This window comes from Mus caroli, chromosome 2 (genome assembly GCF_900094665.2).
Source record: "Mus caroli chromosome 2, CAROLI_EIJ_v1.1, whole genome shotgun sequence".
NCBI lineage: Eukaryota > Metazoa > Chordata > Mammalia > Rodentia > Muridae > Mus > Mus caroli.
Window position 1 is genome coordinate 27,004,648 of NC_034571.1, and position 24,099 is coordinate 27,028,746.

Consider the following 24,099-nt stretch of genomic DNA (forward strand, 5'->3'; position numbering starts at 1 on the left):
AAACCATGTGGTATTGCTTCCACAACACACATCAGTATTGACATCGTAAGATGAGTCTGTGGGACAGAGACAGGCTTGTGGCCGGCTTTGCAAAATAGAATCTGTTGGCCATATGAGGTAAGCTCTCTCAAAATCAGATTTCTTTCACAAGTTGTCAAGAGGAAAATTAAACAATATTAGGTCTGTGGTAACAAGGATGTCAGTCGTCCAGGTGAGAACTGAATAATTCTAAATCCCATTCATCTTGTAAGTCAGAGGCAGCCTGTGGGCAGCCTTCAAATGATGTTCTAATGGACTGCACGTGGAGTTCTCCTGACAGTCATTGTTCCCGGCTACCCAAAGCACAATGCCCACCAGTGGCCGTTTGTGCTAACTGTCCCCTCTTCACTTGGAAGGGCTGTGTTCCTGGAGCCGGTCTATGGAAGCCATCCATCTGAAAGCCAAGCCCTAACTTAAAACAAATGTCTCACAGTGGCCATGAAAGACAATGACAGTTCACCATGTGACAATCTCAAGTTAGACACCGGCATCCAGAGGACTGAGCCTGTGAAAACCTTCCACCTCTACTGCCTTAATCCCTGTTTTATGATGGTCCAGCCTGGACTCCTTCCCTGACTTCCGGATGCAAGTGTCTGTTCCCTCCAGCTTGCACATGTCAGCTATCTACTGGTCTCCCTGTTTCCTACTCTCTCTGGAGCACCTGTCATCCTGACACCTAAGAAGGATCACCATCATTCATCAAAGTGCCCAGATTTCTACCAGTGGGTGCCCCACCCTTTTCTCTTTTCTAGGACAACGCCTACCCAGTGTGTGTGTGTGTGTGTGTGTGTGTGTGTGTGTGTGTGGTGTGTTTCTCAGCTGGACACTAAAGGTGCATGCCTTTGATCCCAGCACTGGGAGGCAGTGAGTTCCAGGGCTACACAGAGAAACCCTGTTTCAACCACACTAACCCCCGCCCCCGGGAAGAAAAAGAAAAAAGAAATCAGTCTGTAGTTTCATACACCTTTCATTTCAGCACTCAGGGGGCAGAGACAGGTGGGTCTCTAGGAATTTGTGGCCATCCAAGTGAGACCTTGTCGAAAAAAGAAAAAAGAAAAAGAAAGGAAGGAAGGAAGAAAGAAAGATAATAAAACGAATAATAAATCTTTTGTTTAAAAAAATGGGTCAACCGGTAGATTCCCTGCTCTGCCGGATCTGGGAAGTGCTGGAACATGTCAGATGATCCAGCTTTAGATTCAGGATGACTGCAGCTAATCTGGGAGATGCAGGACTGGACAAAGGCTGAAGGAAGGATGAGAGCGAAGTGTGCTGCCCTTGGCTTGGGGGAGAGTCATTCTGTAACATCCAAGGAAGAGGCTGCCTGCTCTCCCAGTCAACAGCCCCGCCCTCCCCAGGCCAGAGGAGCTTCAGGTGCCCACAGCTTGCTGTCACAGCTATTCAACTCATCAGATCCTGTCTGGACTTTCTGCTCTCCAGGAAACTCAATACAGAATCGAGTTTTCCACACAGATCAGCCTCTGGGGAAGGAGTGTACAGACTGGCACCTCTGCCCCTCATGAAGTTTCAGTTTGCATTCTGTGTTATCCGTCAGTCTTGGGGATTTGGTCAGTAAGAGTCACCTCCAGTCACCACTGTTAGGTTGAAAGAGCTGGGAGCAGAGGCTGATAACCCTGCCGAGGTTGTGTGAGTAGCACAGGAGTGGAGAAGACAGGGAAGAAGCCACGGCAGATTCCATGTGCGTAAGCCTACATGCGAGGATGCTGTACACACGTGTATATACAGTACACGCATGTGGAGGTCAGGAGGACATGAGATTTCCTATTCAATCACTTTTGCTTCTAAGACAGTGTCTCTCACTAAACCTGCTGCTAGGCTGGTGGTCAGCAAGCCCCCAGTGACCTTCCTGTCCACTAACCCTAACCCTGTACAACCATGCTTGGCTTTCTACATGGGCTCCGAGGGTGTGACCTCGGGTCCTTATGTTTGTATGGCAAGTGCTCTCACTCACCAGGATATCTCCCTAGTCCAGGCTGGAGTTTAGTGTTCTACTAACGAGGAGAAAGACTAGCTACCCGCATCTGAAAGTCATGGAACACGCTCTGAAGGAGGAGCCAAGTCCTGTGTGGCTGTGGCTAAGCTCTACCCTCTCAGGCCCCTCTCACAACGCCATAGCCTGCCTGGCTCAATGAACAGCTTTGGGTTCTCTCACGCTTCTAGGCTGTTGGTCCTTACTTCCTCTTCCTGGAAAGGTAGTTTGGCCTCCACCCAACCTGATCATACTTCCTTGACAACTGTAGCCCTTCAGCACAACACCAGGATGGAACTCTTTCCCAAATGGGCTCTGCCCTCTCATTTCTTGTTCATTTTATGTGTGTGAATGCTTGCCTGCACATACATGTGTGTGGTGGTGCTCGCAGGGGCTAGAAGAGGGTGTCGGACTTCCTGGAGCTTTCCTTGAGCTGCAGGCCTGGAGTCCTTGGAACCATATAAAACAAAGGCCCTCAGCAGGAGCAGACAGTGCTGGAAACTGCTGAGCCATCTCCCCAGTCCCCAGCCCCCACCCGGATGTCATTTCCTGCCCACCTTCTTATCACACCCAAAAACTGTTTCTTAGTATGCTCAGTGGATGCTCAAAAATAAATAATGTGAGGTTAAGTTGCACAAGTACCACACACAGGCAATGTGGCTGCTCCTCTGACCTGGCTCACGGAGGGCCAGATAAACTCCACTTTGTTTCTGGTCTATGGTGCTGACATTTCATTTTTTTCCCCCACTGACGTTCACCCAGAATAGATCGTCACACGCATGGGCTGGGTACTGGCTCAGTGGGTATACAAGTGCCCGAGTTTGAATCCCTAGTGCGCACACAGATATCAGAGGCAGATCTCAGCAGCTGGCCAGCCAGTCTGGCCTAAAAGGCAGGGTGCTTCAGATTCAATGAGACCCCGTGTCAAGGAAGAAGGTGGTAAGAAATAGAGAAAAAACCCACCAGGGTCCTGCTCTGACCACACACCAACCACACACACACACACACACACACACACACTTGCGCACACACAAAGGTAATTTTAAAAACTCAGAGCCTTGGTGAAATTTCTATTTATATACTGACAGACACTCAGGCAATCCAAATGCCTTTGTCTAAACACTTACAGGAATTTCCACGTATATCTTTCCTAAGGTAAATATTTTTAAATCTTAGTTATCTTTGCTGAGAAGAAATCGATCCTGAGATAAGCTGATACGCAGAATAATTTATTAGATGTCTCAAGTGGCAAAACCCCAGCTTTGCGAGGGGAGAAAGAATGTGACTTAAGTATCTGTTTTTAAAAGCGGTAAAAATAGCCTGAGAGAACTATTAACCTCAAGGATAAATTAAATGTATACATTTGGTGGGCCCAAGTATGTGGTAAACCTTAGTATAGTAGGGTTTGGTTTTTTTGTTTTTTTTTTGTTTTTTTTTTTTTTGCTTTATATGTGTGTGCCTGAGTGTGTGTTTGTGCACCCCACACATGCAGGTGCCCATTTGGATCCCCTGGAACTGGACTTATAGATGGTTGTGAGCTGGGTGCCCAAAACAGAACTCTAGTGTCTGAGAGCGCAGCCGGGCTGAGCCTGTTCTGCAGAACTCCATGTAGTGGTTTGAGGGCTCATTTTATTTCTTTAAATAAAAGGAAAATCACACTGTGCTATGGCCTCCAGAGAACTGGCCTGCTTCATAAAACAACCACATACAGACATTCCCCCAGATCAGTTTGTTTTGGTTTTGTGTTGGTTTTTTGAGACAGGGTTTCATGTCGTGGCTGTCCTCACGTGTAGGTGAGATGATGGGGAACTTCAGGTCCTCCTGACTCCACCCCCTATCAGCTGCGACTACAGGCATGACCCACCACACCCAGCCTAATATCAGGTTATTTTATTTTATTGTTAACACATGCAAAGTATCAATTTTAAGACAAGGAACAAAGAGCCCAGAAACTAGAAGGCAGGTGTCATGATGCGGAGCCTTTGTCAAGCCAGCGGGCATCTGAAGAGCCCTTAGTTTGTTCCCAGGGACAAGGTCCTTTCCTCCCATAAACATACCCTTTATTACAATTCCTATGGACTCAGTGGCTCTCACCCAGCGGACACACAGTCCCTTCAAGCAAACACATGCCTTCCTGGGAAGGAGATCTCCACACAGCAGAGGTCAGCCAATCGGGGAGGAGGAGGGATGACTGCCCAGCATCATCCCGCCCACGCTCTCCAGAGCTGCTCTCTCAAGTGGAGGCCTATGTGCTAGGTCTCCCCAGAGAAATGTCATCCCATCTCAGGAGTTCACAGGCATCTCGGGCTGTACAAAAATCAGTGCAAACCCGAGGGGATCAGATCCTTTAAAGATCCACGTCCCCCTCCCCGCCCCCCATGGATAGGAGATGCAGAGCTTAAGATCTTGTACCAAAACTTTGAGGGACTAGGGTGGTGGCCCAGTTAGTAAAGCCCGAGGGCCCAAATTCAAATTTCTCCACGGGGGTGGGGTGGGGTGGGGGGGAGGTGAAGTCAGTGGTGTCCTGGGCACAGGTCGTTCCCAGGCGCCTGCCAAACCAACGGAAACTGGGAGCTACAGCTTCAGAGAGAGACCTTGCCTCAAAAAAAAATTTAAAAGAGGGGGGGTCGAGTGACTTACTAAGACATATGATGTCAACCTCTGGCCTGCACATGTGTACACATACATATAATACACACACATGTGCGTGCGCATGCATCACAAAAAGAAATAAAAAGACCAAAACTTTGAAAGCCTTACATGACATTCAGAAAATCCAAAATTTAATTAAAAATGCTTTTTAAACAAACACTTTTGTTAGAAAAAAACAAAAACAAAAAAAAACCACTTTTCTACTTTCTGGCTAAGACCTATATGAACTAACTTCTTTGCATTAGGGAATAACGTCTTCAGGGATGGGATCCCTAGGGGAAGACTTACCCAGCACTCATGAGAACCAGGGTTCTCACAAAAGATGGTTAGCTATTACAGAGAGCTCACTGCTCTTGCAGAAGAACCAGGGTCAGTTCCCAGAACCTGTAGCAGCCTGCTCACAACCGCCTGCAACTGCAGCTGCAGGAGCTCCCATGACCACCGTCCTCTGCCCCTCCAGCACCAGCACCAGCGGGTACACATACGAGCATACTTAAGAAGAAAGACCAAACGAACACAACAAGGCATTGTGCTACATGCCTTTAATCCCAGCACTCGGGAGGCAGAGGCAGGCGGATTTCTGAGTCCGAGGCCAGCCTGGTCTACAGAGTGAGTTCCAGGACAGCCAGGGCTACACAGAGAAACCCTGTCTCGAAAAACAAAACAACAAAACAAAACAAAACAAAAAAACAAAACCAATTAGCCAAACAGACAAAGAAGTGAGGAAAGAGGGAAAAGAAGAAAATTTGAGAGGCTTACTGGACAAATGGCAGATACCAGCTTCATTGGCAATCACGCCCATACACCAGGTCTGCAGCCCACAGCAGTTGGCCAGACCTCCGCTTCTCAATAATAGTAGCATCAAATACTTCATTAGCCAGGCCCAAGGGCACAACCCTCTAAGCTCAGCTACTCGAAAGGCGGAGGCAGAAGACTCAAGCAACAAGGAGCCTGGCCTACAGAGCTAAAGGTCAGTCTGCAGCGCTTGCTGAACTCTGAAAAGAAAAAACAAAAAAGGAAGAAGAAAGGAAAAAGAAAAATCTGGGTGGGGGGTAAATCTCTGGGGAAGAGGATTTTTTTGGGGGGGGGGAATTTATTATTATTTTATGTGTACAGTGCTTTGCCTGTATGTGTGTCTGTGCACCCTATACACATAGGGCCCTCAGAATCCAAAAGAGAGCCCTGGATTCTGATAGGACCTGAGTCACAGGTGGCTGTGAGCCACCATGTGGGTGCTGGGACTCTGGAAGCCAGGTCCTCTGCCTAACTAGCCAGTGGTCTTACCCTCTGAGCCATCTCCACAGCCCTTGGAAGAGTATTTAACAAACATGTGTCATGCCCTAAATTCAATCCCGAGTAAGAAAAACTAAACAGGTTTCAGGGACCCAACCCTGTGTCAAGTGACAAGTGAAACAGAAGCTGGGGAAAGAGACGCAGGGGGAGCAACACACTTGCAAGCTTTGAACTGTGATTGACTGACTTGGGTGCCAGAAGAGAAACTTTCATTTACATGTGGGCAGCTCTCATATGGGAGGGAGGGAGGGAGGGAGGGGCTCCACCTGCTAGAGACTCAGCTACAAACTGGAACTAACTAGCTGTTAGGTTCTGGGAAGAAATGCTTAATATCCTCTCCTTACCTCTGAAGAGCTACTTCTGGATTCTGGCTCTCCGGATTTTAAGCCTGGGGGAGAATGCAGGGTTTGGGCTTCGGTCTCCAGAAAGCCAGGAAGCAGGAAAGCGTCGTGATGTTTGGGAGAGAAACCTACAAGAATACGCTGGGTACCAAATGGCATAGGATGGCAGAGCCCGGCCATTCCTGAGCCTGGATGATGGGGAGTATGTGTGGCAGGGGTGGTGGGGGTGGGGGCTCGGGATATTATTTTCTCTACTATGTGTTTATTTGGAATTTTCTATATTAAAAGGCTCAAAGATGTGAGAGAGAGAGAGAGAGAGAGAGAGAGAGAGAGAGAAACAAAGCAAACTGCTGAAACAATAAACTTAGTTGTTTTGTTTGCTTTGTAAGGCGGAGCCTTGCTATAGAGCCCAGCCTGACTCTGTAGAGATCGAGATCTGCTTGCCTCTCTCTCTAGTGCTGGGATTATAACTGTGAGCCACTAGGCCTGGCTTACACATAATTTTTTGGGCCCGTGAAATGGCTGCGTGGGTGAAGGGGGCCTGCCTCCAAGCTTGGTGACCTAAGTTTGATTCCAGGAACCACACAATGGAAGGAGAGAGCTAACCGCAACTGCTTGTCCTCTGACCTCCCTCCGGCTATGGCGCATGTGCACCCCCTTACTTACGCATGCCAAGTTAATAGAAATGTTATTAGTTATCTTCTTAATTTTAAAGGGGAGAGCACTAGGGTTGATGCAGTAGAGTTTCTGCCTAGCATGTGAGAGGCCCTGGGTTTGTCCTCAGCACTAAATACAGAAAGAAAACTATTTCAGACTGCCATAGATGTAGGATTCTGAGAATCTGTGATCTTGGGTAAGATGTTTCACCCTCTTGCCTGACCATGAGAAGAGGTGCAAAAATGGACTCACTGCCGAGCTGCTCAGCCTGTGATAAGCAGCCTCTCTGGGCTTTGTCTCAACACCTGTCGAAGTCAAGGCCTTGATCACTCACCGTTGTCCTAGGCAAGGAGTAATGGAGGTGAAGGGAGGTCAAAGTCACGTTCTTCTTGGGGGCGGAGGGCGGCCATTTCTGCTCAATGTAAGCCTCCCTGAAATGGGCCACCTCTGTCTGGATCTCCCTGATGGCTTAGGAGAGGTTGGCATGGTGACCTGCTTGCCGGTTTTCTGTCCCAGAGTGACACGCCCCAACCCCCACTCTGGCCGGAGGCCTTGCACACTTCTGAAAGCATCTCAGTATCTTCTTCCTGAAAGCTGCCACAAGTGGAACTTGGCCCACCACGTCCTTATGGGGGAGAGCTAGGGAGTGGATGGGATATTCCCACAGTTCCTGGGACTCGGAAGCCTTCAGCAGATAGCAATCAGGACTGCAACACTTCAGCTGAGGTTAAGGTCACTGAAGGTCATGGGGCAGTGTGTGGGGTGTTACAGGTCTGCGCCGCTGAGGCCGTTAGAAGCCAGTTTTGGGAAAGGAAGAAGTGCAAAGGGAATGCATGCAAGATGGCTGGGGCTGGGCTAAGATCCTGGCTGGGCATGCGGCTCAGCTGGTAGAGTGCCTGCTAAGCATGCAGGAAAGCCTAGGCTTCCCAACCCCAGCTGCATACAGCCTTGCAAGCTGCAGCATGCCTGTAATCTCAGAGCTCAGACTCAAGGTTATCCTCACAGATAAATGTAGGCCAGCCTGGGTTACATGAACTCTGTATCAAAAAACAAACAAACAAATAGTAAGCAGATAAAGGAAAAAAAAAGAAGCACGGAAAAAGAAAAGGAGGAAGAAGAGGAAGAAGAGGAGGGGGAGGAGGAGAGGTGACCAAATAAGCAGGGTGGTGGTGGTGCAGGTCTTTAATCCCAGCACTTGGGAGGCAGAGGCATCCAGATCTCTGAGTTCGAGGCCTGCCTGGTCTAGAGTGAGTTTAAGAACAGCCAGAGCTACACAGAGAAACCATGTCTCGAAAAACCAAAAATAAAAATAAGCCAACAACAACAACAACAACAACAAAAAGCAATACCACCAAGCAAACAAACAAGCTACAATTCCGACTGTTAGGGCCGTCTGTCCTAACTGAAACCTCTCTCCCTCTCCCCCAGCTTCTATGATGTCACTGTTTCTTTTTTCACTAATTTGTTTGTGTGTCAGGGGCGCCTGTGCTGTTAACAGCGTGCGTGTGAAAGTCAGAGAACAACCTGCACGAGTCAGGTCTCCCTGACTTTATGGAACTCAGCTGAGGCTTGGCAGCGCATGCCCTTACTTGCCTGGGTTACGGGTGGGGTGGGGGGGTTGTTTGGTTTAATTTTTAAATATTGTAATGCACATAAATTTTTGGGTATTTTGTCTTCGTGCTTGGTGAGCACTGAGAGCGCAAAAGGGCATCCAATCCCCAAGGGCTGAAGTTACAGATGGTTGTGAGCCACCACGTGCGTGTGTGCTGGGAATTGAACCCAGGTCCAAGGTTATAGTTTAAATGTAAAGGATATCTTGCCCTTTGCAAGGAAACAAGGTGGATATTCTGCTGGGTCTGGTGGCTCATACCTGTAATCCCAGCACCTGAGAAGCTGAAGCAGGAAGTTTTCTGAGAGGGGAAAAGTTCAGGCTATATCATGAGTTCTAAACCAGCCTAAGCTATATAGTGCAAGACTCTGCCTTCAGGATTTAAAGTGTCTTATCACACTAGGAGTCTAGCTCATACAAATTCGGGTACTAAAACAGGAAACGAATATCTCCATACAAATTCCTGATGACTTCACACTCACATTCTAAAGTCTAATTAGATTAATTCCCCAGAGCATCTGTGTATTCTTGGTAGTGTACAATTTTTCAGTGTCAAAATCAAGCCTAATTCTTTCGTGTGGGCGGGGCTGTGAGCTATGCTTCCCGGGAAACACGCATCAGGGCTGAGCTAGGAGTTGAGGATGCTGGACTGGAGCCTCAGTCCTCCCCACAGCTCACTAAGGCCAGGTGTGAGCTCCCGAGAGCTCCACGGTCAGCATGGGCAGACGCAGAAGTCACCGTATGTTTGAGATCCTGCTCTCCCTGGCGCAAACGCAGGGCATCCCCGGCTGCAGGGCGTGCAGGTCCCTGGTCTGCCTGAGTGGTGCTGGCTTTGCCTTGTTTCTGCTAACCAGAAGGGCTGGGGGCAAAGCTTGCCCCGAGGAAGAAGGAACGACTGAATTTGTGCTGCTGGCCTTGCTGTGCTCATCCCAAACAGAAACTCTGTGAAAGGTCAAGAAAGGCCAGGGCACTGAGGAAGACTTGGGAATGGGCTGTTAGTGTTCTATCTATGCCCATTTAGAAGTCAAGGGCAGCAGAAGCTCACACCTCTCCCAAACCAGACACCACTTCAGGTCGAAAAAGAATCAGTATTGCCTAGCTTAACACTTGGCACATTATAAAGGGCCCTAATATAGCTCCTAGAGCTACCAGGCCCAAGTGCCATGAACCACAGGAAAGAAACTGCTTTTCAAAAACAACTTTCATATTTGCGTCTGTGTGTGTGTTTATGTGTGTGTGGTGGGAGTGGGAGTGCGTGCCAAAGCACATGTGTAGGGGATAAAGGAGAAACGTAGCCAGACAGTGTTCATTTGGGGACAAAGAGCACAGGGGAGGTGACAATCTCTCTATCACCTACTCACTTTTTCTGGGAATCTCAAACCATTCTAAAAAAGCCTATTTTAAGGTATCTAAGAATATATGTATACATATATATAAAACACCTAATATTATATAATACATATACATGTTAATAACTATATATATAATATATATATGTACACTATATTATACATTACACACATACATACACACCAATCTAGCTCAGGGTCTTACAAATGCTAAACAAGCACAGCACCAATGAGCTACACCCCAGCTCTGTTTTGATGAATCTTTTGTAGAAACATAAATGTCCCCTGAGATTTTGATGTCCCAGGCTAGCAAATGCTGTCAGGAAGGTAAGTGCCATCCCCAGCCTGTACGAGGGGCTCACAGCAGCGAGGCTTGCGCCATTTGAACTTAGCAGTTGTTCAACGTTATGGAGTTACAGAAAAGATCATAACCCAACGACAGGAAGGCTGCTGAAGCCTGTACTGAACTGATCTCCCTTTTCCTCTTTTTTGCCACACTGGAGATGAACCTAGAGCCTCCTACATGCTGGGCAAGCAATCTATCCTGGAGCTCAGGCTTCAGCCTTAACCTAATCACTTTAAAAACTGCTGTCTAAGGAGGCAGAGGCAGAGGCAGGAGGATCTCTGTGAGTTCAAGGCCAGCCTAGTCTACATCATGAGTTCCAGCTCAGCCAGGGCTACAGTGAGACTGTCTCCAACAAAACAAAAATAAAGAACTACATCAACACATACGATTCAAACCTGCCATTTATACTTTGTCTTTTCCCCACCCCAGTACCATGGGTAGAACCCAGGCTTCATGTGTGTGCTATGCAAACTCTCCAGCACTGAGCTATGGCCCCACCCCTTTCCGTGTTCTAAATTTTTGACATAAACTCACTATAAGTTTGTCCGGTGGGCCTTGAACATTCAGTCCTTCTGTCTCTGCCCCCCACTAGCCAGCAGGCCTGACTTTAGTTCACTCTCGATACGAAAGTTTTTCTAACTTCCTGACATTTTACAGTTTCTCAAAAGCTCACCTAGACTGTGAATGCTTTCTGCCATAAGAAGAAAAAGGTGTCGTCACTCCTTAACAAAGCAGGATGTGGCTTAAGAGTGGGCTTTTTACCTAGAACAAGTGTTCGAAACCAGAAGGGTTTTTTTTAGGGCCTTGATGGACTTTCACTGAAGTCCCAAAACTGCATACAATCTGTTAAGATCGGTGCCGGTCCTGAGCACTGAGGCCACCTGCCGCCAATCACTTGCGGCCACCCAAACTGTGCCATCGAATCCAGAAGTATCATTCTGCCAAGTGAGACTTTAGCAACCCATCATTATCTCATTACTACAGCGAGGTCCCAAAGCCACCAAGTAAGGAAAACCCTCAATCAGGGCCTTAGCCTGGCCGCCAGGACACTGCACATCCAAGCTTCTGACCACTAGACCCAGCCGGAGACAGCGGGCCTCTTCAACCCTGCTTTCCCTCATCCCCCTAGGCTGGCTTCCTTTCCTTCCTTCCTTTCTTTTTGTAAAACTGTTTTAAGAGAGCTGATAGCGAGTATTTTTTGCCTCAAAACTCATGTTTTGCACTAGTTTTTCTTGATAGTGTCATAACACGCTCACCTATTCCTTCCATTAAACTATAAGCTACCCAAAGGTAAAGGCCTGTACTCACCATGCCTTAAAAACAAAACCAAAAATAAAAATTAAGTCACCCTTTTTTTTCTCATTTCCATATACTTCATATATAGTATGGCAGGCCAATCTCCTATTGGCTATAAGTAAACTCACACATTTATCAAGTAAGCTAAATCCAAATACTTTATATCTCTCACCATTTAAAATACTTCCCGACATTCTCTTCTCTCCACCTCTGGTGCTAGGTTCAATCTCTAGTGCCTTGTCCAGGTCCAGGCCAGGCAAGTATTTTACCTGAGTCACATCCTTGGTAGCTTTTTGTTTCGCTCTTTCAGACAAGGCCTTACCACGTAGCTCCTGCTGACTTGGGAGTCACTATGTATTCCAGGCTGGATGCAAACTCACAGCAATCCTCCTGCCTCAGCCTTTCCAGAGTTGGGGATTACAGTGTGAGTCACCAGGAGTGGCTCCTGTGTTTGACGTCCGTCCTCTTATCTTCCACTCCTCAAAGATGCAGGAAGAACAGCCATGATGTCAGCTCTTTAGCCCAGCTACCTGCCCTCTTCTGCTAGATCACCAGCTAGAACCTTCACCAATATGGCTTCAAAATGTCCACCTCCCTAAGTCACTCAGGAACCAAGTATTTTCTGCCTTCAGAGTTATGCCCTGCTGTTTGAACACATGCCCAGACTTCCATTCTGTTGCTGACCTTGACTTCTGATGTGCCCCCACCACGGTGAGAAAGAAAAACAAAACAAAACAAAACCCAATCAACTAAACCAAACAACACACCCCCAAATCAGAAAAGAAAATAGCACTCATAGGCGAACAGTTTTGCCTACTGTGGATGTGTACAAGTTGCTTTCAAACTATGTGTTATATTTATTTTCAAAATGGGCATTTGCCCCGTCACCTGACATTTTGACAGCCGAATGAATGGGAACCCCTTTGACAGAGGATATTTATGAAATGAGTTATCTTGGGAGCTAGTGCTCCTGGGATTTTAGTATTAGCAGAAGCCACTGTAGTCTAAGGAATGGTTATGTAAAAACAATCAAGGCAAAGAAAACAATTTAAGGAGGATGCACAGCATTTCCCTAATTGCCCTAACCTTATTTTGACAGGGCATTTCTTGGCCTCATCTTGGATGGCAACACCACCCCATACTTTCCCCTCCACACCCTTCACAAATGGAATTCAGAAAGGTAGTCAGCGGGCACTTAGGATTCATCACTGAGAAGGACTGGTATCGGGCACATTTCGGCGCAGTAACCGCGGTTTCTTCCCCACCTTCACCCAGGCCATTGCACCGCAAGCCTATGACCAGCTTTTCCCCGGTGCTCGAGTCCAGAGGAAGGCAGGGCAACAGGCCCTGCCCCTCGGCCAACGGCCTCCCTTTCCCGGAGATGCCCTGAGAGCTGTCCTGGCGTCCTCTGATCGCCCTCGATGGGACCGTTTCCAGATACAAGCTGATCACTAACCCACCTGCACCCCCAAACGAAGGATCCCCGCGAGATCATCCCCTCTCAAAACCGTTTCGTTTCCTCTGGGCAGCAGGACAGAACCAGGTCCCCGGCAATCGTCCCTCCGTGCTATCTTATGATCTCCCCTACTGCTGTCCCCCTGCGGACCAAACACCGCAGCCCCCCTCAAATTCAGAATCTGAGCTGTCTCCAAGATACAAGTGCGCTCCAACCGCCTCGGGGCTAAAGTCCTCACTTTCAGAGAGAAGACCTTACCTCTCGCTACCAGTACCCCCGAGACCCGAAACCCTGTGCCTGCCAGGCCGCCCCGCCCCCGGGAGTAGCGCGGGATCCGCCCGCACCTCCAAGCGTTTAGATCGGCCCCAGAGCTCCGGCCAGGGGCGCGCGCAATTACGCAGCCCGGCACAGCGCGGGCCCCACGCCCCCGGGGAACGCCCGCGGGTTGCCGCTCCGGGAGCCGGGACCCAGCTCCACGCCGCCCTGAGGCCGCCTGGGCCACCCGATCCGCGCTCTCTCTTTGCTGGGCGACGACGCACGCCGAGGCCCCTCGATGCGCCTCCCGCCCAGGCCGCCCGCGGCCCGGCCCCTCACTCACCCAGAGCTCAGTGCCCCAGCTCATGGTGCAGGGACCGGGAAGGGGCCTCCGACCCCCTTCGCCGGCGATCGCTGCGGCCCTCCGAACCTTGCGAATGCGGAAAGCCCGCCGCTTCCCCCGGCCCGCGCCTCCTCTAGCCGGAGCTCGCAACCTCTCGTCGCTCCGCGCGGAGCAAAATGGCCCGAGGAAGCAGCAGCAGCGACCGCCGCAGCGCGCCCGCCCCGCACCGGAGCCAAGGGGCGGGATGGGGCGGGACGAGAGGCGGGACGGGGCGGGACCGGACTGACAGCTCGTGCATACCGTCCCGCCCACAGGCTCCCTTTGGCGCAGTTGCCCCGGGGGTCTGGAAGGACGTGAACCCCTGGGGACTCCTGCACGTCATTGGTATTCGGCAACCAGCGAGCCCAACTCTTTTGGGACCTGCGCTCTCTGCAGACTGGGCTGCTGGTGATCACGTCCCTCCATCGCCGTCTGCCTTCTACCCATCGCGCCTAGCGCTGTTTTGCATTTCAGAACTTTCGCCAGGTGGCCACCGACGCCCACCTTAGAAGCTCCCGGAGTGGCGTCTTCCACTATCCAGCCACTGTGGAGGCCCAAAGAGCTCGGCAGCCCGCGTAGGAGTGGGGCCTGGGACCGTGACGTCGGTGCACAGTGTACACAGGACGTTGAAGGGAACAGCAATCCAGCAGATCCAGGAACCCAGGGAAAGAACTCGGGTATGTGAGCCCAAAGAATTATAATCAGTGCCTTTTTCTGCCTGTTTGGCCAGGAATCTCGGCAGTGAAGTTGTTACCCCGCTGAAGGACAGAAGGGTTCAAATTCAGCCTCTGCACTCTTTGGCTGGGTGGTCTAGAACAGTTTTCACCTCTATCTGGGGGAGAGCCTCAGCTGCCAAAAGGAGGCAGTGTCTACCAGTCCAGGCCTAGAGATGTGAACAGAGGAGGTGAACTGGCCAGTGAGTGGCTGACGCAGAACAGGAGCCATCTCATTAACTCTTCCAAAACTCCACAGAATGTCATTTCTCACATGCTGTGGAGAATCTGGGGGCTTCCAACGGTCTCCTCAGAATCTTTCTTTCTCTGAATTCCGAGACCACTCCTCCAGAGTCCTGACCCTCTCCTACACAATTCTCCACTCCCTGTTATCCTGAACCTGTTCATCTTTTTCTACCAGAGAGTTAAATCTCCTTAAAGGGTGAATCTCAGCCCAGTGTGTGCCGTCCCAGACTTGGAGTCCTAACACTCCTGAGGCAGAGGTAGGAAGACTGCTGCAAGTTCAAGGCCAACCTGAGCCACATAGTAAATACCAAGTAGGATGACCTGGACCACAAAGGGAAAAGCCTCGGCTAAATAAAATAACAATGGTAAACAATAATGGTGAGGTATGGAGGCAGAGGCAAGTGGATCTCTATGAGTTACAGCTACATAGTGAGACCCTGTCTCAAAAACCAAAAATAAGCACAAAATAATAAATTTGTTGGAAAAGGAAAAGGAAAGAAAGGAAAAAGGAAGGAGGGGCGGAGCTGAGAAACCTTGCCTTAAACCTCAGGGCCTCCCACTTCCTTTGCAGGGCAGTTACAACTATCAAAACTATTTTGGTCTGTCTTTTGTCAGCCTCAAGACATGGCCTTCACCCTTTGTGTCTGTTTTAAGTATTTTGCTCCCACATTTACCAGGTCTGAGCACTCTTTACTCTCTCGCCTGCCGGGTATGCAAGCGTCAGGATGGTCAGGCACCTTCCTTCCAAGGCAGACTTATGGCAAGGGTGAGCTGGAGGGCTTGGGACTGTAAGCAGTGTTAACCACGCCGCAGGGTTGTTTTGTGTTCCGTATGAGTGTGTATCAGTGCACCCATTCATGGCTGGGGCCCTGGGAACCCCTGGAAGTGACCTGCAGATGGTTGTGAGCCACTCATGGGGATGGAGAGCCAAACCTAGGTCTTCTGGAGCAGCAGCCAATACTCTTGGTCTCCCTGAGCCATCTCCCCAGGCCCCGCAATGCCACTGGGTTTTATTTTCTCCAAGCTGAAAATGACCACTCTAGGGAGACCCTGCCTGCTGGCATCCTTATCACCTTGCCTCTCTCCCTGCTTGTTTGTCGTTTCCTTTGCCGTCCACAAAATGATCTAATCCTGACTTCGGAAAACTAGAATGACCACTTGAAAAAATAGGCTAGCCAGGAGGTAAAGCAACCTGTGCCCTGAAGAGAAAGAAGCGGAAGGAGAGAAAGATGCCGAAAGAGGAGTCGTTTTATTCGAGTAAGCAGAAATTGTTAGCGGCAGAACCTCTGGAAGCCACTGTGGACTACAGGAGTCGAGCTAACTACAGGAGTCGAGCTAACAGAGCACGCTTACCCCGTATCTTTCATGGTGGATAAGGCTGGATGGCGACTGGAAGATGCTTGAGTCAAAAGCTCAGAAAATGAAAAGCAGCTGCAGTGCTGATGCTTTAGTTGGGTCGGCCTCAGCCTAGCAAATGCTGACCTCAGCACGGCTGCATACCTGCTCCACCTCGAGTCACAGAGTTGCGGTCTTTGCCCTTGAATGAACTGATGATGGCGTGGAAGGGGTTAACTCTAAGCATCTGGACAAACACCACCAACTATTCCTGCATAGGCTTCTGGCTGCTTGGTTTGCTCTTTTTCTTCTTTCTTTCCTTCCTTCCTCCCCCCAACCCCTCGCAGGGTTTCACTGTGTAACACCCCTGGCTATCCTGAAACTCTCTTTGTAGACCAGGCTGGCCTTGAACTCACAGAGATCCACCTGCTTGTGCCTCCCAAGTGATGATGGACTAAAGACTCATGCTACAACCTTGTAAAGCTTAGTATATTTATATATTTGTTTAGTTGTGTGTATATGAGTGTGTTGGTATGCACATATAGCACATATGTGGGAGCCAGTTTTCTCCTTCCACAGCACAGGTTCCAGGGACTGAATTTAGGTCATCAGACTTGATGGCAAATGTCTTTACTGGCTGGCCATCTTCTGAGTCCTTATTTTCTGAGACAAAATCTTACTGTGTAGCCCAGACAGCCCAGAACCTTGGTGGGTATCCTCCTGCTCCAGTCACCATTTCTGAGTAATTAGAGACAAATCTATCAGGTATTTGGCCCGTTCTAAACCTGACTGGAATTATTGACTATTTGACGTGGGGTTCAGTGGCAAATAGATGGAGTCTCTGAAGCAGACTGGGTTTTCTGTTTGTTGGGGATCCCAGGGTTCAGTCCTTACTCAGCGTGTGGCTTCTGGTAATTTACACCATGTGCACTTGAGCTATGCAGAGCTCCGTGCAAGCAGCTGCAGAGCTTCCCCTCTCCAAACCTCAGTTTCCTCTCTTACAATAATACAACAGTGACCTCATGGCTCCTTCAGATGGAGAAGACAATTTCTGCAAAGCACTTAGCAAAGAGGACACAGACACGGGTCTCCTTCCCTCCGTGTGCCACAGCAAGGAAGCAATGGCTTCCCAACTGCTCTTACATCTAGACCCACAGGCCTGAGTGACAAGGCAGATGATGGTTGTCTATCACTAAAGTTTCCCAATGACATTTTTTGTTTTGTTCAATAGTTTCTACACTATTTTAGCTTAAAATTTCCCATAGCTCAACTTAAAATGGAGTTAAGTCTCAATCCACCCCCTCGCCCCTTTTATTCTGTGCATTCATGGCTGGCTTGGAAATCCCTATATAGATTAGGTTGCTCTTGAGCTCACCAAGATCTGCCTACTCTGCCTCTTCAGTGTTGGCATTAAAAGGGCATGTGATCAAGCTTGGCTTACTGTTTGGTTTCTATTTGGCTGGTTTTGTTGTTGTTTGTTTTGCAGACAGGGTCTCCCTGGATGTTCTGGAAGTCTCTCTGTAGACCAGGCTGGCCTGGAACTCACAGAGATCTGCCTGCCTCTGCCTCCCAAGTGCTGGGGTTAAAGGCGTGTGCCACCAGTGCCAGACTTTGTTTGTTTTTTAAAGATTTATTTATTTTATTATAGGAGTACACTGTTGCTAGGAGGGCATTGGATTTCATTACAGATGGTTGTGAGCCACCAGGTGGTTGCTGGGAATTGAACTCAGGAAAGCTGGAAGAGCAGCCAGTGTTCTTAACCACTGAGCCATCCTCCAGCCCTGTTTGTCTTTTTTCAAAGACAGGGTCTATGTACTCTAGGCTGACCTCAAACTTACTATGTAGCCAAGGCTGGCTTGGAAATGACCTGAGTCCAAAAAAAAAAAAAAAAATGCATTTAGTATTCCTGTAAGCCCACAACTGTTGGTGAAACTATGGTAAATTTAGAACCAGCTGCAGCCCTGTATGCAGCCAAGCAGACACAGGATCAGAATAAATCCAGGAACTTTCTAGTGAGCGCAATCTTACAACTGCAACTAGATTTTAATACCCTGTTGCTGAGTCTACAAAGACTCGGTAAATCAAGAAACACAGTCTGTCACTGGTAGAGCAGGATGTAGTGTCCCAGGTTGAAAAGTGACTCTCAGGTTCACCCCCAGCTCACCTTCAGTGGGCTGAAGCCACTGGACTGCCATTTGCCCACTTGCCAAAAAGATGTCTTAAGGGTTTCTTCTCTGTCTCAAGAGATGCCTGAGATTCCCACTGCAATCTGGAAGACATGGCCATCAGATGCTACCATGCCCCGACAAATCTCTGCTTCCTTTCACTGTGCTAGCTTTGGGTTCTCAAAGAACTCTTCTGAAAAGATACACAGACCTGTGGGACAGTTCAGCAGGCAAAGGAGCTGTAGCCAAATCTGCCCACTTGAGTTCTATCCCCGTGGCTCACATGGCAGAAAGAGAGAACAGATTTTGAACATTATCCACCCTCCCCCCACCTCTGGGGGCATGTGTCCCTTCCCACATACATACATACATACATACATGTAATAAAAACTTTGGTAAAAGGAAAAACAGACAGCAGTTATATCTTATTTCCTCAACTGTCCAAGCCCAAGCTAAATCGTGTGAATAGCACTATAAACAAACTACGAATTTGAATTCAAACCCTAGTTTCCTACCAGTGGCATCTTTGAACTGACCCTGCAAACCAAAAAGGCTCTTGATTAAGAGAGCAAGGCCCAAAGCCAGGGCTCAGGAGCTCTGTCCTTCCTGACCTCCAGGCTTTTCCAGTCAGCCCCAGGTTGAACGCCCCTTGAAAGCACTGACAGGGAGAAGCAGGCATAACTTGTTTTGTTACTCAACAAGACGTGCGGTTGCAGCATCCTGGTTTCGCAAATGATCTTTTCTGGAAACTCAGAAGTCATGTGTTACACCTTGCAGGGACGCAGTGTTTGAAGAACATTCCATACTGACTCCTTGTAACAAGTTTTCAAAGACTTGTAAGGGGTCTTCCATGTTCCTTCCTCTGATTACATAATGACCACACCCATAGAGTTCCCTTTCCTCACCACTGCTGAGCAGACCTGATTCCTGTGGCCTTATAGAGGTTCTGCCATAATTCTCAAGGTTAAAAATGAAGAACCCCTGAGAGGCAGAGGCAGGACAATTTCTGAGTTTGAGGCCAGCCTGGTTTACAGAGTGAGTTCCAGGACAGCCAGGGCTACACAGAGAAACCCTGTCTCGAAAAACCAAAAAAAAAAAAATTACAGTTCTATTTCTTTATTGTGTGTGTGCACTTGCATTGGTGCACACATGGAGGTTGGAGGACAACTTTCAGGAGCCTCATGCAGGTCCCACACCAAAAGAGGGCATAAGATCCCATTACAGATGGTTGTGAACCACCAAGTGGTTGCTGGGAATTGAACTCAGGATCTCTGGAAGAGCAGACTGCACTCTTAGCCGCTGAGTCATCTCTCCATTTGCTTGCTTCCTTTTTTAAAATATAAACTTATAAAAATCAGACAGGCGAGGCTATAAAGGCAGCTCTCGGGAGGCAGAGGCAGGCGGATTTCTGAGTTCAAGGCCAGCCTGGTCTACAGAGTGAGTTCCAGGACAGCCAGGGCTANANAAAAAAAAAAAAAAAAANCAAAAAAAAAAAAAACCAAAAACAAACAAACAAAAAAAGAGCGTGCCCTGCTCTTGCAGAGGACCTGAATATGGTTCCCAACACCCATGTCAGGGGTTCTAACCCTTTCCTGGCCTCCAGGAACCTTGCACTCACACACACACTCCCCAACCCCACATATACACACAATAAAATATAATAATACATCTTTTTTCTTTTTTTTAAAAAAAAAGTAAGAAGCTCTTCATAATACTGGGCAAGAAGCCGTGAGGGTGTTCCATGGCAATTTCAGTCCTGGTTTCACAGATGCCAGCTAAAACTGCCCAACGGCTGGATAATCTTCAAAAAGCTACCTAATGTTCTCTGACACTGATCTCACACCTAGTAAACAAGGGGAAAAATCTGGGTTATCTACACAGCTTTCCGGTCCAACAACGCATGCCACGGCCTCGTTCTCAATGAGGCAAGACGGGCTCTTGTCCTGGGCTTTGTGAGCAGGGTGAGTCTGCCTGTGCTGGTGGGCCATTTATACACAGACAGACTGCCTCTGAACTAATCTAACCAAACCTGATCTGATGAAAGGAAATAAGACATCTCACAGGACTCTTATAAATGACATAGCATACATATAGATCACATAGCCAATCAAGTTCACTCAGAAAATAATTTCTCACCTCTCTGTGTAGGGCTGCAAAAGAGTAATTCCAGGGTTTCCTGCTCTAGGATTCATTAGGGGGTGGGATCAGATGAAAATCCTGTTCAAACACGGAAGATTGCATATTCAAAAGAGATGGCCCAAGACCCAAGCGAAGGGAAGACAAGGCTTGCCACCAGCCAGCCAGTGTCACTGCCTTTCCCTCCCACGAAACTGAAATGCGTCTTAAGATAAACCCCAATCTCTGTGTCTCCACCTGCATGTTCTACTGTTGCCTCTGAGGAGGGTGTGACTGAACTTGGCCTGGTTTTTAAGTCAGGGGAAGGATTCGGGGGGCGGGGGGGTGTGGTATATCAGTGTATGAAGATTGTGCAAGCACAGAGGCAAACCCAGGGCCTCCAAAACCATCTCGCTTTTAGTTCTGTATTTTCCCAAGTGATTTTTTTTTTAATTAGACAGCGTAGTCCCAACAAATCGATTTGTTTGTTTGTTTGGGTTTTCAACTCGAAGTTTCTCTGAGTAGTTCTGGTTGGCCTTGAACTCAGATATCCACTCGCCTGCCTCTGCGTTCCCAGTGCTTGGATTAAAGATGTGTACCACCACCTCCTGGCTCCAAGTGAATTTGTTGAAGTTCACAGTTTGTGGCATTAAAGTATATCATATTGGGCTGAAGAGATGGTTCAGCAGCTAAGAGTTCCTGTTCTTCCAGAAGACTGGAGTTTGGGTTCCCAGCAAGCACAATGGATGGCTGACAGCCACAGGTAACTTCAGTTCCAGGGATCTGATGCCCCCTTCTGGTCTCTACGGGTACACCTCATGGCATTTATAAACACACAACATAAAAACAAACTTAACTACCTATCTCTATGTATTTATATATACAGATCTATCATGTTGGGTTAGAGACATTGCTCAGTGGTTAAGAGCACTTACTGCTCTTATAGATAGATACCTGACTCCTCTTTCTAGTACTCATGATGTCAGGCAGCACACAACTGCCAGCAATTCCAGCTCCAGAGGATCTGACACCATCTTCTGGTCCTCTGAGGTACCTATACATGGCACACACATACATAAAAGCAACCAATCAGACCTTCAAAATATATCCTGTTCCTAGTTCCAGTTAAAAAGCTATAGGAATCTGATTCTGTCATAGGTGTTCACACACCTACATAGTGGTGGTTGCCTGGTAAAGTTCCCTGTGTTTTTATTGTGTCCTATTTTGCTTAAATAATTACATGCACATACACAAAAGCATATGTTGTGTGTCCAGCTAAAAACAAGAATCTAAGAACTAAACCAACTTGGTTATCAGCAATTTTAATACGAGTGTTTCCTGTAAGCCCTGGTACCAGGGACCTACTACCAAGTCCTTCCATTAAGTGCCAAGGACTAGAAGCTAAGTTTCCAAGGAGACTAAAATAGAAAACATTAAGGCTCAGACTCCAGGGGTGGCATGAAATCACACAAGACAAAATGATGTACCAGTTAAAAATCTGCATGTGATCCCCAGCTCAGACTGGACAAAATGACCATTTCTTAGAGTTTAGGTAGAACAGAGGAATAGCATAACACCTACCTCTTATCTAATTAGATTGTCCCAAAGATTAAATGCCACTTAAAAAAAAAAAAAGGCCTAGTGGATTGCTTCCTATGGACTAAATAAATCCTATTACTGCAACTATTTCAAGCTGAAGTTTGTGTAAAGGGCCTAGGATGATAATAAGTCAAGGAATCTAAGGCAGGCCAGCAATTTCTAAGTTATTACCACCGACCGCAGTCCAATCATCCGCCAGGGTCAGTGGCGGACATTGCGGGTTCCAGACTTTGGTCCAGGCCCCTCAATTCCCAAGCCCGGCGAGGCAGAAAGGAGGCCCGGCTTGAACTTGCCCCGCCATGGTTGTCATGGCAAACGCTTCAGGGTCCTCACAGGGGCTTTGCCGGAAGTCCGTCCTGGGAGGCCAACTGAAGAGTGCCGAGGTGGTCCGCTCAGGTCCCTCCGTGACCAGCGTTGCGTTTTGCAGTAAAATGATCCCAAGGACCTCGGAGGCGGCAGCCGCGCCCCCTTCCAGAGCACCTCCGGGACGCCGCACTTTGACCCGGAAGAGGGTGGGAGAGGAAGCAGCTGGTGATGCTGGAACAAACATGGCCGTCCCGGTACCCCTCGGCCGCTCCGGCTCCTTCTGCCTGCGGCTGCTACGACTGCTGGCGTTGCTGGAGCTGCTGGTCCACCCCGTCTTGGGCCGCGTCCATCACCTGGCGCTCAAAGTAAGGCCTGGCAGGCTGGGGACAGGATCAGGGAGTGGCGACGGGGGGTGGGGGGAGCGCGACCGCTGTCCCGGGCTGAGCCAACTTCAGCCCAGCGGGATCTCTAAGTTCGGCCCCTGAGCCAGGGGGTCTGCGCCGCCCCGTGGGGATGGACTACGCCGTGCGGCCGCCTCGGGTAGTCTGGTCCCTGCAGGTTTGAGGTCCTGAGGAAGGAGCCCAGCCGCGGCCTAAATCCCCAAAGACCTGGGAGGCCGCTCCTGCCATTCCTGCTGGCTTCCCTGGATTCCACGTTGGTGGCAACCTTCCCTAACTCACCCTTTCATAACTTAAATTCCAAGTTCTCTTGTCCGCGATCTCTGCCCTTCTGTGCTCCTTGATCTGGCGCTTTGAAGTTGTGCGGAATCTTAGCCTGTTTCCTTGCTTGATTTAGGGTGCTTGATTGACTGACCAAAGCCAGGATCCCCAAGAGGAATTCAAATACATGCCTTGGTTTCAAGAAGAAAAAATAAGAAAGAACAAGCCTGAGGATTTAAACTCAGCGTCCAAAGTGTTTCTAAGTAGTGGGCCTTTTTCATTCCCCCTCTATGGCCATTGCCTAAGGAAGATGTTTATGACAGGCCTGAAGTGAACACCAAGAACCGCTATGGTAGCTAACCCACAGTAGAAAGTTCTCTAAGGCTTACACAGGATTGGCAGCCGGTTAATCTACCTGGAGACCAGAAAGTGACATCATTATGACTCAAAGCCTTGTACATTTTCCTAATAGTCAGTGTACCAAGAAGTTGTGGATCTGGACACAGCTGTCTGTAAAAACACTTTCCATTAGGTGTGAAGGATCAAGGCTTGTGAATGTAGCGTTTAAAGGGTCCAGACAGACTGTAGATTTGAAACCTGGCCAAATCCATACAGGCACACTTGGGCTGTCAGCCTTTGATTGTAAGTTAAAATGATCTTGAAGCTGGGCGGTGGTGGCGCATGCCTTTAATCCCAGCACTCGGGAGGCAAAGGCAGGCGGATTTCTGAGTTCGAGGCCAGCCTGGTCTACAGAGTGAGTTCTAGGACAGTCAGGGCTACACAGAAAAACAAACCCTGTCTTGAAAAACAAACAAACAAACAAATGATCTTGAGTAAAGTGACTCTTACCTACAGCAAGACAGATCAATCTTGGCTCCTTATAAAATCCACTGAAAGCTGTAGGCACTCTCCCCAGAGAAATGCTTTTTGAAGTAAGCCCATCGTACATCTTAACAGCTTTCTTGGCCTTTCTGTAGCTTCATAATTCTGGTACAGTTTATCAAGGTATCCGAGTCTGCGGGCTCATCACTCTGAGGGTAAGGACTCCTCATTTCTAAAGTCACGCATTTTGAGGTTTGCAGATTGTTTTTTATTGGGTATATAATTTAGCTGAGTTTACAAAGCTTAGGAATTAGAAACAAAACTACTTGTAACAAACAAGACACACTGGGACCACAGCTCCTGGCTCCCTGTCCAACATTTCTTTTTTTTTTTTTTTTTTTGGTTTTTCGAGACAGGGTTTCTCTGTAGCCCTGGCTGTCCTGGAACTCATTTTGTAGACCAGGCTGGCCTCGAACT

General features: G+C 48.5%; 2 protein-coding genes across 20 annotated transcripts in view; one reads left to right on the forward strand and one right to left on the reverse strand.

The window, feature by feature from the left end:
* Nucleotides 1-13,847, reverse strand: part of Fnbp1 (formin binding protein 1) — a 118,689-nt gene extending 104,842 nt beyond the window's left edge. For all 19 annotated transcript variants that reach the window (XM_021182068.1, XM_021182059.1, XM_029471034.1 and 16 more), the window contains exon 1: nt 13,624-13,847. In XM_021182068.1, the coding sequence (XP_021037727.1) occupies nt 13,624-13,647 (24 nt within the window). In that variant the 5' untranslated portion in view covers nt 13,648-13,847. The remainder of the gene's footprint in view (nt 1-13,623) is intronic.
* Nucleotides 13,848-22,330: 8,483 nt separating this feature from the next.
* Nucleotides 22,331-24,099, forward strand: part of Gpr107 (G protein-coupled receptor 107) — a 66,827-nt gene continuing 65,058 nt past the window's right edge. Inside the window, exon 1 of the mRNA XM_021149672.2 lies at nt 22,331-22,506. Within this exon, the coding sequence (XP_021005331.1) occupies nt 22,384-22,506 (123 nt within the window). The 5' untranslated portion in view covers nt 22,331-22,383. The remainder of the gene's footprint in view (nt 22,507-24,099) is intronic.